Below are 14,506 nucleotides of genomic sequence, written 5' to 3'. Positions count from 1 at the left end.
ATATTATCGTTTGAATTTAATAGTGCATTGATATTTTGCAATATCATTTATAATCAATGTATTAATATTAATCGGCAATCGATGTGTAATATTAATATGTATTGTAAAGGCTGAAAGAGTGTTCTAATTATCTACTAAATCTGCTGATATTTTACGCATATCAATATCAAATATTGAAGACAAAGTACCGATAATTATTATCGAGCATAAGCAATTTTTTCTAGTATAAAATTTATTCAATATTAAAAACATGTGCGCGATATTATAGCTATAATTTCAATAAAATCCGTATACTTTGTCCTTAGAGATTATTAAAGTATCGTAAATATAAATATCCTAAATGGCGTCATGGGAAATACGAAAGCAAAATACCGCAAATAATATGAACCTAAAAACAACGGTTGCGGTTGAAGATAAAAAGAAATTGTAATCGATCAAAATGAGAAGCGGCTTGTCGGCGAATCAGGAAGAAGAACAGAATGAAGGAACTATCGCTCGTAATGAGAGCTCGAGTAACCCAGAGAACGAGAGAAAGGAAGATAAATAGACGTGAGGGAGGCTGCGAGGCCGACGGGGGCCTCGAAGAGACGGAGCTAAGAAACGACCTCTTGAAGATTAGAGCGAATTCCCCGCGGACAAAGACCGCGCAAATTCTTGCTCCTCGATCTGTGTTATGCCTGTTTTACACGACATATATTTAAGACATTTTTCCCTTGTTTATTCTATAAATAGCGTGAAAGAACACGAGACTTTGTCTTATAAATTGTGAAAAGTTTTACCATAAATATATATTAATTTATACATAGAAATTATATATCGGAACTTTATAGCTTCCTCTCTCTTATATCAATCTATTGTATCTTTTACGTGTAATTATATTTGTGTAATAAAATTATTTATACTATACAAATAAAATATAATTTCTTTTTTATAGACATAAATATTGTACCATCGTATACGAAAAATTCTGCCGTGCATTATATCGTGTAAAACAGACTTTAGAGTCGGCGGGAGGTTACCGGCCTCCTCTATCGCAATCACAAGGACCCTTCGTCCCTCCTGAGTCAGCCTTCCCTCTTTTCGCCCTCTCGCGTCTCGCACTCCCGATACGATTCCGCTTCTCTCCCTTCTCGTCCCACGAATTGCTCGACGGCGGTGCCGGCAACGTGTCTTTTGTCCGCGGACCGGTTCCTGCCGGTTCCTCGAACCATTTATTTCCCTCGCGTCCCGACTATATACGACTCCTTCTCCTCTCGTCCCACTCTGCTCTTCTCGCGTTCTCTCCCCCATAACCCGTTCTCCCAATACCTTCCCCATCCTTTCATACCGTTGCTTTTTTTTCGTCCCATCTCGTCGTCCCTACCGTCCGATCGTGTTACATCTTTTTTCGGTGGATTCTCTCGCACTCGAAATAACACCCCGGTTCCTCGCAGCATCCCGGAGAGTCCATGAATGAACGCGGCCGAATCGCATGGAGGAGTCGCGATTTATCTATCGATAACGATGGCGAGGACGATGACAACGACGACCGCATTTGACCTCACTTTATCGACCATACTGAAAACTTGACACTGGGTCGACAGTAGCTCACGATCAATACCTAGACACTTTCGCGTCTTGGTATTGGTGTATTGGTGTGAGAGACAAAGAGAGAGTAATAGTTTCTGTTCCGCGCAATATTTTTATAAAGTTTGCATTATGTCACACATTTTCTTAAATCAATGATATAAACTAAAAAAAAAAAAAAAAAAAAAAAGAAAGAGTACGCTCTATTTGAGAGTTTCAAATATATAAAAAGTTTTATTTTATAAATCAAAATAACATTGTGATATTACTTGCCATAGCAACAATCGACTTTCGCGCGCTTTCCGCATCTTAACCCACGATGTTTACGATTGCTTGCCGATGTACGACACGACGCGAACGCGATATCAACGTCTCTTTTATCGCACTTTTATTATGATACCCGAGACGTCGGGGTTCCGATTGTTAAATCGGAACCCTTTTCATTCGTTTTGTTGCACGGACGAGGACGAGATTGCTCGAGCCGATCGATCGGCGAAACGATTCAACGACGAGCATGGGCAAGAATGGCACGTAATACCGTGGTGCGACAGCTATCGGAAACCTAGAGCGCCGGATAAGCTTTTACTATCCGATAACGATTAACGGCCGGTCGATTGTGTGAACCCGGTCCAAGGAACGAACGACCGATCGCGCGCATCGGTTCGTCGACTTTAAAAAGGTTTATCGGTGCGCGGCGCCTGCTTCAAATTCGCCTCTCAATAAAGTTGAAGAAAACTCGGGAAATGTTATGAGCTTTCCGTTCTCTCCGAAAGTTCGCTGCCTTCGGAACACGATTAAAACTGTATTCATCAAGCGTGCAAGCACTTCCGCCTCAACTAGAAGCGAGATTAGCGGGGCAGACGTTCCGCAAACCGACTAATGAATTTCGGGCAACCGAGAGAGAGAGAGAGAGAGAGAGAGAGAGACAGCTTCGCGTAGCAGAGAGTTTGGCTCCATTTACGCTCTTATTAAATCTCAATTTTAAATGGCGCCCCATTCACGATTATCGTTTTTCCAGTCGTTCCAAAAAAGTAAAGTTTCACTATCATCCGTGAAAAAAATTATCCAAATATACAAGTCAAAAAATTTGTATGAATTTTCGAAAGTTCATTTTATATAGAAATATCAATATACCTGATAATACTTCCGATATATTATTTTTTCGCATAAACTTTTAATAATGTTAATAAATGTAGGAATACATGTCACTTTTGACAATATATAATCATTAGATGTTTCACGGATGACAGTCAAGTACTTTGCAATTCATGTATATTTCGCAGAATTTTTAAATCTGATAATCTCATCAAGTAATTAAAAAAGTGTAAATTGTACGAAAGATCATAATCACGCATATCTCGACATTTCGTGGAAGAAATTTAGAAATTAGAATAAAGAACGTAAAGCCCGCTTACCTTTTTCGAGATGCTGAGATATCGGACTTTGCACCCTCGGAGTTGTCTGTAACTGCGCCGCGTTTCCTGGTCGTCTTCGAGGCCTTCTTCCAGGTCGGGGCTAAAAATAAACAAAGACATTAAATCTTTAAATAATTAAAAAACACGAATATATACATAGAATAAAAATTAAACATAGCTAAAAACTGTGATTGCTCAGTCAAATCTATATCTGTAAATTGTTTGACGTACTAATATTTAGTTAATGTATTACAAGAAAATAAATTTTAAATATAAAAAATATAATAAAAGTGGATTAAAATATTCAAACAACGCCGTTAATCTCATTTTTAGCAATAATAAATCGTAGACACATCGATCATTGAATGTTGATACATCGCGTGCAACAAAAATGTTTTCACGCGCTTTCAAAGTCAGCTGACGCCAGATTAAAATGAACGATCGTGCCAATTTATTACAACGCGGCCGATCACATAGATTACAAGACATGTTATACGAGCACGCAAAATTGCAGCTGAACTATAACCATATACTGCAGTAAAATCGATTACCATGCGATTACACCACGTCAAATTTAACAAAAGATATACTGTGTGATAAGAGAATACATCTTTATAACAATATAAATAAAATAATAAAATGTAACAACATTATAAAAATGATAAAAATCACGATTGTTTTTTTTTTTCCGTTCAGAAAATATTCGCACCGTTATAAATATCTGTTAATATCCATTTATTCAAAGAGCATGTAAACGCAACATTGAACAATAGCATTTTGCGCAGCGGAAATGCTATGAGACACGATCGCATCGAATATCTCGATCGTGTGGCATAAATAACAGCCATTCGCTACGTCTTTTCGAGTCGTCTGTGATATCGCCCGAGTTTCGTTACGACGAGCTAACCGCGATTTTATAGAGTCCCGATGATTCCGCGATCTCTATTTCTTTGCCACATCGTCATCTTTCGCTATTCGTCCTCGCACTTATATATATATATATATATATATACACGTACATATGTACGTACATGTACATACTCGCAGTCAGATAATCGTAATGTCAGTCTCGGGTCTTTGTTGCCGCTCGTAAAGCTGCTGGCACACGAGGAATAATGCGGAAGGAACGACGGAGAGCGGGAGGCAAGTTTATACCGTCTTTGTTTAACTACCGCATTTATTACCGCGGTGATAAACGAAAACGCGCGGACGCGAACGTGGCTCCGAGATAAACGCGAGCGAGCATTTCGCTCGTACACGCCGTGTGTCCCAGTGGTGACGACCTAAATTTAACGATCGATTTCGACGAAACGACGAACTTGGAGCTAGCCGAATATTTCCTAGCGAAAATTTCCTAATTAAATACACGCGCACGCAATCGACATTATGAAAAGAGAAAAAAAGTCTGAATCTACTGTAAATGAACAATAAAATTTTGCCAATTGCAAAAGCCTGATTCAAGAAGAAGATCCTTATCTTCGACGATGAAAATCATCTCTTTTAAGTCTTTATTTTTAATAACTTATAACTCGAAAATCATCTCTTTGATATATTTTAAGGAAAATTTCTCGTTATTAAAATCATCGAATACAAAAACGCTCTATGTATTAAAAGCACCATAAAATAATACAACGTAATATAATTATGCAGCGCGAACATAGCAAAGAAAAAAGAAAGAATTAGGAATAAATGCAAACTAAATTAAAAGAATTCAGTCCCAAGGTATTCCAGGCATTTCGTAATAAAATCCTAAACTTCCGCAAGAATAAAGTTAAGCCTTGAGTGCTTTGCTAAATTACTGAAATTCTTGTACACCTTAAGTTTCCTTTAGAACACAACACGTGGAATATTATAATCTTTTCTCGCATATCAATATGATCATAATGGTATTATATTAATCATGACATGTTACACGCTGAATTTAAAATTATAAAAGAACTTCATATAATTAATATCTTTGTGTTATATGTAACCATAACCATCTTGCGACCATTCAAATATCTTAAAAAAAAAAAAAAAAAAAAAACATTTTATTAATTACGGCTAATTTTATTTTTTATTTATGGTGATTTGAAGAAATCTTGATTTGCTTATAATCTTAATAGAGTATATCAATATTTCCTACGTCCTATCAATCTCTAATAATATATAAAGCACAAATTTTAATTTTTGTCAAATTATTTCATTACCTGTTGCAACAAATTTAGTTTGATATATCTTTATTAATAAAAATACATTCAATAATATATATTATATATAATCAAAAATTACAATTAATCACGATTACATTCGACAATATGTTATGAAGTTTAGATTTTTAGATCTTTAAAACATTTTTGCCACATATGAGCGCGACTAACAAAAGATAAAAGATTCTTAAAGTTACGAGCCGAGTCAGAAGGAATTTCGCAAATTAATGTTTCCGAAAAATTTATTCGGCATACCTCGCGTGCGTACGATACACAAGTCATTCTTTGTCGACTATCTCTTTGTATTTTTGCAGCAGAAAAGAGAGCGAGGACCTACGAGACTCGCCGCGCGTCCGGGCTCCGGGCGGAAGAATCCACCTCTTGCTCTCCCATGTGTGTTTTATTGCAAATTGAGGTTAAAGTCTCTGGCACAGAGCCAGACATTTCACCTAGGCCGTTGCATTCCGGTGGATATACATGAACACGTTATATATGTTTGTCTATGTGTCTCGCGCGCAAAAGCACCTTGATCGCATATGTAAGAGAAAGAGCTCTTATGTACAACCTGCGGGCTTTAAAGTACGATTCGCGTACACAATATGTGATACGATAAAGTCTTTTGAATTGAAAATAGATTTCTGTCAATCGGAATCTGGCCAAGAGGCTAACTGTTTTCGTATTGTAATTGAAAGTAAAAAGCTTTGTGAAAATTGAATACATGATTGAATTGTATAATTAAATGTAAATTAAATACATTGTAGATGGAATTGTATTGTTGGTACGTTGATTCTAAAAGTTCAAAATTTTTAACCCATATATTTGATTGTCAAAAGATGCGTCGATAAAGACAGAAAATTTCAACAAACGATTTCTTTTAAAGTTTTCCTAAAAATTCTTCGAACAAAGAATCAAAAAATATTTTACAAGACAAAATTATTTACATATAACTTCGCGAAACAAGTAAAAAAAAAAAAAAAGAAATAGAAGAAACGTCATTGCAATTTGCGTTGCTCGCTATTTTTTTTCTTTTTTTTTTCTTTTTTTTTTTTTTTTTTTTATGTAAAGACAAACAAAGCATCATGATGCTCTGCACAAGAATTCGATAATTTATAAATACCGAGTTAGTGCATCTGCGAAGCGGAAAATAGTCCAGTATACTCGATCATCATGTCAGTCGGTTTTATTTTTCCTCGTGTCTCGTCACACACACAGACACAGACACAGACACAGACACAGACACACACACACGCACGTACAAGAGTAAAAATAATAAAAAAAAGAAAAAACATGAGACCACGCGCGCGCGAAATATTGCAGTTGACGACGTCGGATGATATCCTACAATGCCATTAACGTACTGTCGAGATAATGGCATCTTCGCCATTGGTAGATATAAACGGACACATTACGTGCGCGGACAGCATCTTTTTCCGACATATGCTAATCTAATTAATGGTTACACGAGAACGCGCGCGTGTGGTGCGTACGCGAGCGTAACATGTACGTATGTACACGTGCGATGAGGAGCAATGGCGTATTTATTACTGTCCAGGGTCCCCTCGAGGCGCGCTGCCGGACAATTAAAATTTCAATTTTCGATAATTTTATTTTGCGGTCAATTGAATTTAAAAAACAAGAAAAGATGTGTTATTTGATATTAACTATTGGAATGGAAGTTACATATTTCAGGACTCGTATTTTTATCGCCAGAAGCAAAATTGACCAATTTAAATGTAAAATTCAATTTTGTAATAAAACACAATTTATATATATATATATATATATATATATATATATATATATATATGCGTTTCATTTTCTCCCATCAGATATGTATTTTGAAAACTTTATGATCTCCTACTGTGCGCGTATAATTAGATGCAATAGAAAAATTAATTTAATGTAATCGAAATCTATCGTATAACGTTATTTCGTAAAATAATTTTATTAAAGGGATGAAATTGCGCGTGAGTACAGAAAGTGTTATAATTAATTTGTATAACAATTAAAAACTCAATCTTTAGATCTCTCTACAAATTACAACACTAGATGAAAATATGCTATTGATTAGGAATTAAAACGTATATGTACAAGAGCTATCTCCTTGTAGATGTACATAATGAGATCTGTTATTAATATAATTAACACAAGATATGAATAAAATCGAATTAACTCGATAACGAATCAGTAAGAGACACAAATTACGTTTCATCTAAGAAAATTATGCGAAAACTCGAACGATAATGTGACATGTGATCGTTTAAGAGGTAATAATTAAAATCGACTGATGCAGGGCGACTGAAAGTAGACATAGTGATAACTGACGTATATGTAATGCACATACAATTACTGTTTTCTTTAATCAAGGCTAATTGATAAAATAATTTTGCTTTCAAAATTATTAGATTTATTTTTACACGTTTTGCATAACTAATTTTATCAACTCTTTTAATCGCTAGAGAGTAATTAATTTTATTACGTCCGCTATAATTTTCTTGAGACATATTTTTTTTCTTTAATCCGATTCACTCTCGTCTAAACCTTTTCGCATGCTCTCTCGATACCGTTCTACTAGTTTATTAATTCTACCAGTCCCCCGGTTATTCTTATTTGCTATCGTAATATAATAAAGTATAGTATCGCTAGTTATCTTTTATGACAGTATAGCAAGTTTGTGCAGCGGGATAGACAGGAAACGGCGACGTTACGCCAATGGAAAGCATACGCACCGCACGCGTGTACGCACCACATTGCGTACACACAACTGTTCGTGGGCGAATGTATTTAGAAGTCGCAGTAAAAACTTGGAACCAAAAAAAACTAATCGGTTCGCTTATTTACCGTTTTTATCGCTTTTCTTTAATTTGAAAATTTAAATCTTTATTTTCCGCTTAAGAATCGATTCATTCGTGTGCAGATGACTGCTTTAAATCAATATAGCATCCTTTATTTATCGTTCGTGAAAATTGTATATATTTATGATAGTTTTGCGTTAAGTTAAATTTCAATAGTTCAACGGATATCTTTAATCAAGTGAGTGCTTTAATCGATTCTCTCAAAAGGTTAACGACCATTTGGCGTTGATTAAAGTCCCTAGAAGAAAAATAATTACTTTTGCTGGGCAAAATTTACATATCGAATACAAAAAAAAAAACAAAAAAAAAAGCAATTGTTGAATGGATAATTTTCACGAAATTCGATTCAAACAAATATTATTTAACTCTTTTGCCGCTTGTAAAAAAAAACCCAACTCTGTGACATATTAAATTTCAAAGTGTCTATAACAAAGTTTGTGCTGCAAAGTTTATACGCAATCTCCAATTATCGATAACAATTAAAAATCATTTTAATACTGAAGAGATGAAACGAAACCCATATACATCGAGATAGACGCGTGCGTTATTCGCATGGCGTAGCGAAAGAAATTCAACTTCGAGGAATGCGGGAAACGCATTCCCCGCGTCCCATTACACGATCGCGAGTAAATTCACGTAACTCCTGCCGCCGTCGTCACCATCGCCCGTCGTTGGTGCGCTGCACCCTTGTTAAGCGACAAAAGCCGCCTGCGACAGATACGCCGTGGACGTGCCGCGCGTTTTATCTATACGCACACCCGACTCGCATGCAAGTCAAGTATATCCGGAGGAATATATTGACAGAGACAACGGGCCCCGCTTGACTTTGTCGTCATGGCTGTACGCGCGATTCACGTCGACACTGCCATTTTTCTTCTACGAAAGAGAGAGAGAGAGAGAGAAAAAACGTGGCGCGAGGAGCTCGTTACTAAAGCGCGAGAATTTATTATCGTTCGTATATATAACGGCGTGCCTCGTTAACGCGGAGTTTTAATCACTTCTCGTTGGATCGCGCGGATGCAAAGATTATGACAGTAAAGAGGGGGTTATTAAAATTTCAGGTGATCAATTTTGGAAGGCCTGCGAGGGGATAATCGCTCGATGGCTATTGTGATTTAACATTCCACGTAGACAATTCGTCTTTTGCGGTTAAATGATAAATTTTTTTTATTCAGTTTATTTTTCCCTCACAAAAGTCTTTCAAGAATTATTTAGTATGTTTTAATACTCGGAATTAAATACCTCGTTACATTTCCAATATTGATAACAGGTCGTGAGAAATTAAAGCTGTAAATGATTTTAAATATCCTATATACTTAAAAAATAAATTATTTTGCTATACGTAACACGTTAAGTGTTACGTATAAGTATTAGGAAAACAATAATTAAAGCTTTGATGAAAATTATATTTCCGAAATATTATTGAGAAAGAGAGAAAAATAAAATCCTTTTTTAGTGAATTTAATCTATTCGGGCGGTCACACTATAATATGATTTTCACGCTCATGAATAATTTCCGGTGTGATTCGTTGGAAATGCTGCCGTTTGAGGACGAGCACAAGAAGGCTGCGAGAAGCAAAACGGCCAATTAAATATGAGCAAGAGTTGCTATTCGCGTCCGCAGTACTCACACCAACGGTCGAGATCCATCGAAATTTCACGTTCGAGAGATAATCGCGTGCGGTGACCCGAAATAAACGCGGATTTCTGAATCATTTAGAATTTCACCATGCCACCTGTAATATTAAATCGGCCGCGCCGTGTTGCCGGTAATACGCCCGTAGAGAGAAAGGCAAAGCGTACACGCGTTGCGCGCGAAATGAGATTCACGTTCCGAAATACTGCTCCGCAAGACCATTCATAATTTCTGCGCCGGGTGAGCGAGCGAGCGGACGTTGGCGTGTCTCGTTAAAGGCGACATTAGTATCCGCGTCGAGAAATTGAAGGCTCGCATTAATCTTTTAAATGTCCGCTGCCGACGAAGACGTTATTTAATAGCGATGCAACTTTTCTTCATTTCGAAATAAAAAAAAAAAAAAAAAAAAAAAAATAAATAAATAAATAAAATAAAATAAACATTTTTCAACGCGACGAGGAAAGTCTCGATAATTAAAAACTTTTTGAAAAGCATAATAGAGATATTTTAAAAAAGTATTTTTTTTTCCTTTTGCATAATTAAAATCTTTCAAATACTTAAAAGATTAAAAAAATAAGTAAACAGAATCGACACGTTCGAATATCTTTTTTTAATGCGCGCATACATATATACAATATACGTATATTATTTACTGCGTTAAGAATTAATATTTCGCTGCAAAATATAAAGAGATCGACCTCGAGCGATAGATCGAAAATGCGATCCTTTGACGATCCCTTTCGTCACGCGGACGGACGGAAGCATCCGTCGACTCCCGCATCTCCCTGCAGTTTCCCTCCCTTCCTCTCGCACACACTTTCATCTCCGCGCGTCGCAAAGTTCCGCCGGGAATAAATCCAGCCCGGACCGTGTATGTGCACGCATTCATGCATAGTGCATGTGCGTTCCTCCCGTCCGTTCGCGAAGTCGCGCCGGCAGACGCATCCCTATGTAAACCGGAGTATATATATATATATGTATATATATATATATATATATATATATATATATATATGTATATGTATGCCCTGTGTAAGAGCGAACGCACACGTTTGCGCGTACACATAAATCTACATATATGTGACGCGCGGCGCATACCTGCGACGCGATATACACATATATATTATATATATATATATATATAAGCGTGTCCCTGCGCACCGTGTATATAATCGCGTGTTTCTCTGTGTAAGCGCGGCGTGTGTACAACGTCGGCGGAGCGGCAGATATTCGCCGATCGATCGTACCGGGTTATCTGACTGCCAACGAGAATTCATTTTCCCTACCACTTCTCTCTCTCTCTCTCTCTCTCTCTCTCTCTCTCTCTCTCTTTCTCCCTTCCGACGGCCCTACCTATCTACCTCGAGCCACCCCCGCTGTCCTCAACTCTACCCATCCCTCGTACTCGCTCTATCGTTATCTGTTTTCTCTTTCCCTGCTCCGTCCATCGGGACTCTCTTTTTCCTCTCTCTCTCTCTCTCTCTCTCTCTCTCTCTCTCTCTCTCTCTCTCTCTTTCTCTCTTTTCCTCTTCTCCTTTCCTTCCTTTCCCCGCGTCATAATAGATCTTCACCCTCATACTTTCCATCCTGTCATCCTCACCCCCCTCCATCCTTTATTGTACATCTTTTGTTTCCTCTTTTTATTTCTCTCTCTCTCTCTCTCTCTCTTTTTCTCTTTGCCTTCTCCGCTGTCGTCCGTGACAATTCTCTCGTGTGCTCGTTAATCACATTACGCGTGTATACACGCCCGCGTACCAAATAAAAAAGGCAAGCAACAGGGGAGAAGCTATGAGAAAAAAAAAGAAATGAAAAACAATAATCGAAACGTTAGACAGAAGAGGAAGCGAATGTGAGGAGCGTGTGGTTGCTGGATTTTCCACCCTTTTTCATTCTTCCACAACTATTATTATACGTTTTATCGTCGGAACAGAGCTTCCGCGAGATTTTAAAGTAAATAGCGGCAACTTCGCGACCAAACTATCCGCGGAATGTCCGCGACGAAGCTATTCTCGCAATAATTTCAGCAACGCTTGTGCCGCTGAGCACGCATATAACACATCTCGTTCTACATGGAAATATTTTATCAACTAAGAATCTTTTGAAGCTAGAATATCAGCCAATGGCTTAAAAATTAATAATAAAAGCGATGTAGCGTTCTCAATATATATCTGAAATTTTTATATTCCTCTACATCAAATTCTTAGGTTTTTTATTCTGTGTATCTCTTAAAGTTTAACGCACACATTTTGATGTTCCGTAATTACGAAATTGTGGCAATGATAAAAATCTGTAGGTAAACAACTTTCGAGAAGAAACAATATTACGATTTAAAAATTGATTACCATATCGATAATAATCAGTATCGAAATATTATCTCGTCTCGCTCGATGTAACAATATATGTTACAATCTTTTGTACCGAATACTCCGCGGTAATAATGTTAGAATTGTTTTATTCAGAGAAGCCGAGACTATACATGAGTTTTTATCTTCTACACTGATTCGCGATAATAAAACGTATTCATCACTGAATCAAGAATGGTTCGTGATAAGGTTTTATTATCGAAAATCATTTTCACAGGACGAATGTGAAGTCTTACATTTCGTTTAATAAATTAAATTCAAATGTAATTCAATCATGTCGTTTGAAACGTAAAAAATTTGTGCCGTGCCACAATTTCAACCATACTAACCAGTTAATATAAATAATTTCTTTTTGGAATAATGTATTTAATAAATTTCCTCGATTATGATATTTATAACGGAATATCGAATAAAATGTCTTCGTGTAATTAGTTTGACGAAGATCCGATCGCGATTCGCAAATACCGAAGTGCACTCGGATGATCGATATGCTGGTCGACCAGTTCAACCGCGAATCTGACGTTTCTTGGAATCATTGATTGAGTTTTATCATGCAAACAACTCGATCTATGTTGCGAATAAATAAATAACTTCAACCTCGATCTGTCGTCGTTTGCTAAATTGCATATACTATAGCGATTTACTTTTTCATGTTTGTTTCATAAGATAAGCGACGTATCGAAACTGAATTTATATATAAGTATTGACAAATATATATCTGAGATGGCGAAAAAACAAATCTCTGATACCCAAAATAAAAGTGATAACAAATACACTGTTATTATATTATTGATATTATTTTTTAAACAAATTGCTTATAAGAAATATATGCTTTTTATATAAAATCAAATATCCCATTTCTTTTGAAACTAGCACGAGCAATGACATTTTTCGACTCGAAACAAATCAAATATTCTAGCAAATCTAATAAATTTTCTTCTACAATTTATATTCTTGAATCGCCAACGAATAGCATTTGCACCAGTCTCAAACGATATTTCATTATTTTTCAGGATCCCCTCTTGCACAAAATGGAACACAAAAATTTCGAGAGAGCGCACACTTCAAGAGAGAGAGAGAGAGAGAGAGAGAGAGAGAAACAGACACAAGATGGATCACGTCATCATGAAGCACTTACGTCGTCCGAGGTCGAGGACGTGGGACCAGTTCAGGCCGGTCCGTCACTGCAAGTGTTTATCTGCGAGGCGGGAAGACCCGCTGTGACTTGATTTGACGACTTGACTTTCACTGACTTGACACAGCACACAATCATTCGCCGGGCTCTTGGCGAGGCGGCGAGATTATTAACAATCGCGCACGAGACGGGTGCGGCACAAAACTAGGCTGTACGTGTAATATTGTCTTTGCGTCTGGCTTTTCTTCGGGGGGGGGGGGGAGGGGGGGCTGGATCGATCAATGACGAGTTCTTCGGCTAAAAAAATCGTATCCATGTACACGCGCGGTCTCTCCCATTAACGAGACGCGATCGACTTTCGGAAGATTCGTGGCATCCGGCCGAATTCGCGATTCATTAGAACGTCGCAGCAAATAATCGAAGAGCGCCAAGGTGTGTGAATCGGTAGATAAATTGATTTACCCCAAGCGAAGGATTAGTGGAAGACTCCCGAGAGGGAAAAGTTGCTTCGTGACCTCGTTCAGCAGAAACGAAACTCATTAAATCGTGGTAAATTCGATAAACATAAAGTTTGGCTAGTTCCTAAACAAAAATCCCTTCCTTGAAAGCGAAGCAAACTTATCAAGTTTCTAAATTAATTAATAGAAACACAATACGGTTATCGATTTAAAGCGAATATAGGAGTAGTACGATATATTATCGGTATAACATATATATGGGGATGAAGAAAGAGGATAGACAAGGATACACAAATGCTCAATCTCAATCACGAAATTAATCGATGAATAAAGTAAATTAATTGCGAATAGTAAGTAATCGTAATAAATTTCTTCACATTTATTCCGTTTTCGACCAATACTACTTTAACTGATAACAGAATTAATCAAGTAAATAAATTAATATGGATCAACAAGCAGAAATGTTCACTTTATTCGATTATAACGCAGTAGTAAATATTCTGATACGAGAGAAATGTTTTTCACTTGCATATAAATTGAACCTGTATATATAACGCGTAATATTGATTATATGTCTGAAAAAGAATTAGAAAACTCGCACGTTTATTAATATTGAAGTTGGGGACACGGATCAGTTTGTGACTAGTTTCTAAACACCGGAGACGATAATTTTTCGAAAGATGAAAGGCGATATCCACTGTGTAACCGCAGCAATCAGCACAATGCTGTTATCCCATATAGCGCAGTCCCCGCCCATGTCTGCAGGACAAACTCAATGAAATTCGCCGGGCAAAATTCCCTTCTTCAGCTATCATGACGATGAATTATCGAGCGGATATCGATACCACGAATCCTCCTTTCCGTCAAAGAACTCTCACGATCTCCGTCC

General features: G+C 37.1%; 1 protein-coding gene across 5 annotated transcripts in view; it reads right to left on the bottom strand.

Annotated features, from left to right (window-relative positions):
• The window catches only part of Kdm3 (Lysine demethylase 3), a 278,486-nt gene that overhangs the window by 184,462 nt on the left and 79,518 nt on the right, over window positions 1–14,506 (bottom strand). For all 5 annotated transcript variants that reach the window (XM_072903705.1, XM_072903707.1, XM_072903706.1 and 2 more), the window contains exon 7: window positions 2,982–3,081. In XM_072903705.1, the coding sequence (XP_072759806.1) occupies window positions 2,982–3,081 (100 nt within the window). The remainder of the gene's footprint in view (window positions 1–2,981; window positions 3,082–14,506) is intronic.

The sequence above is a fragment of the Anoplolepis gracilipes genome, chromosome 12, assembly GCF_047496725.1.
Source record: "Anoplolepis gracilipes chromosome 12, ASM4749672v1, whole genome shotgun sequence".
Lineage (NCBI taxonomy): Eukaryota > Metazoa > Arthropoda > Insecta > Hymenoptera > Formicidae > Anoplolepis > Anoplolepis gracilipes.
This window is presented reverse-complemented; position numbering and strand designations above follow the sequence as displayed.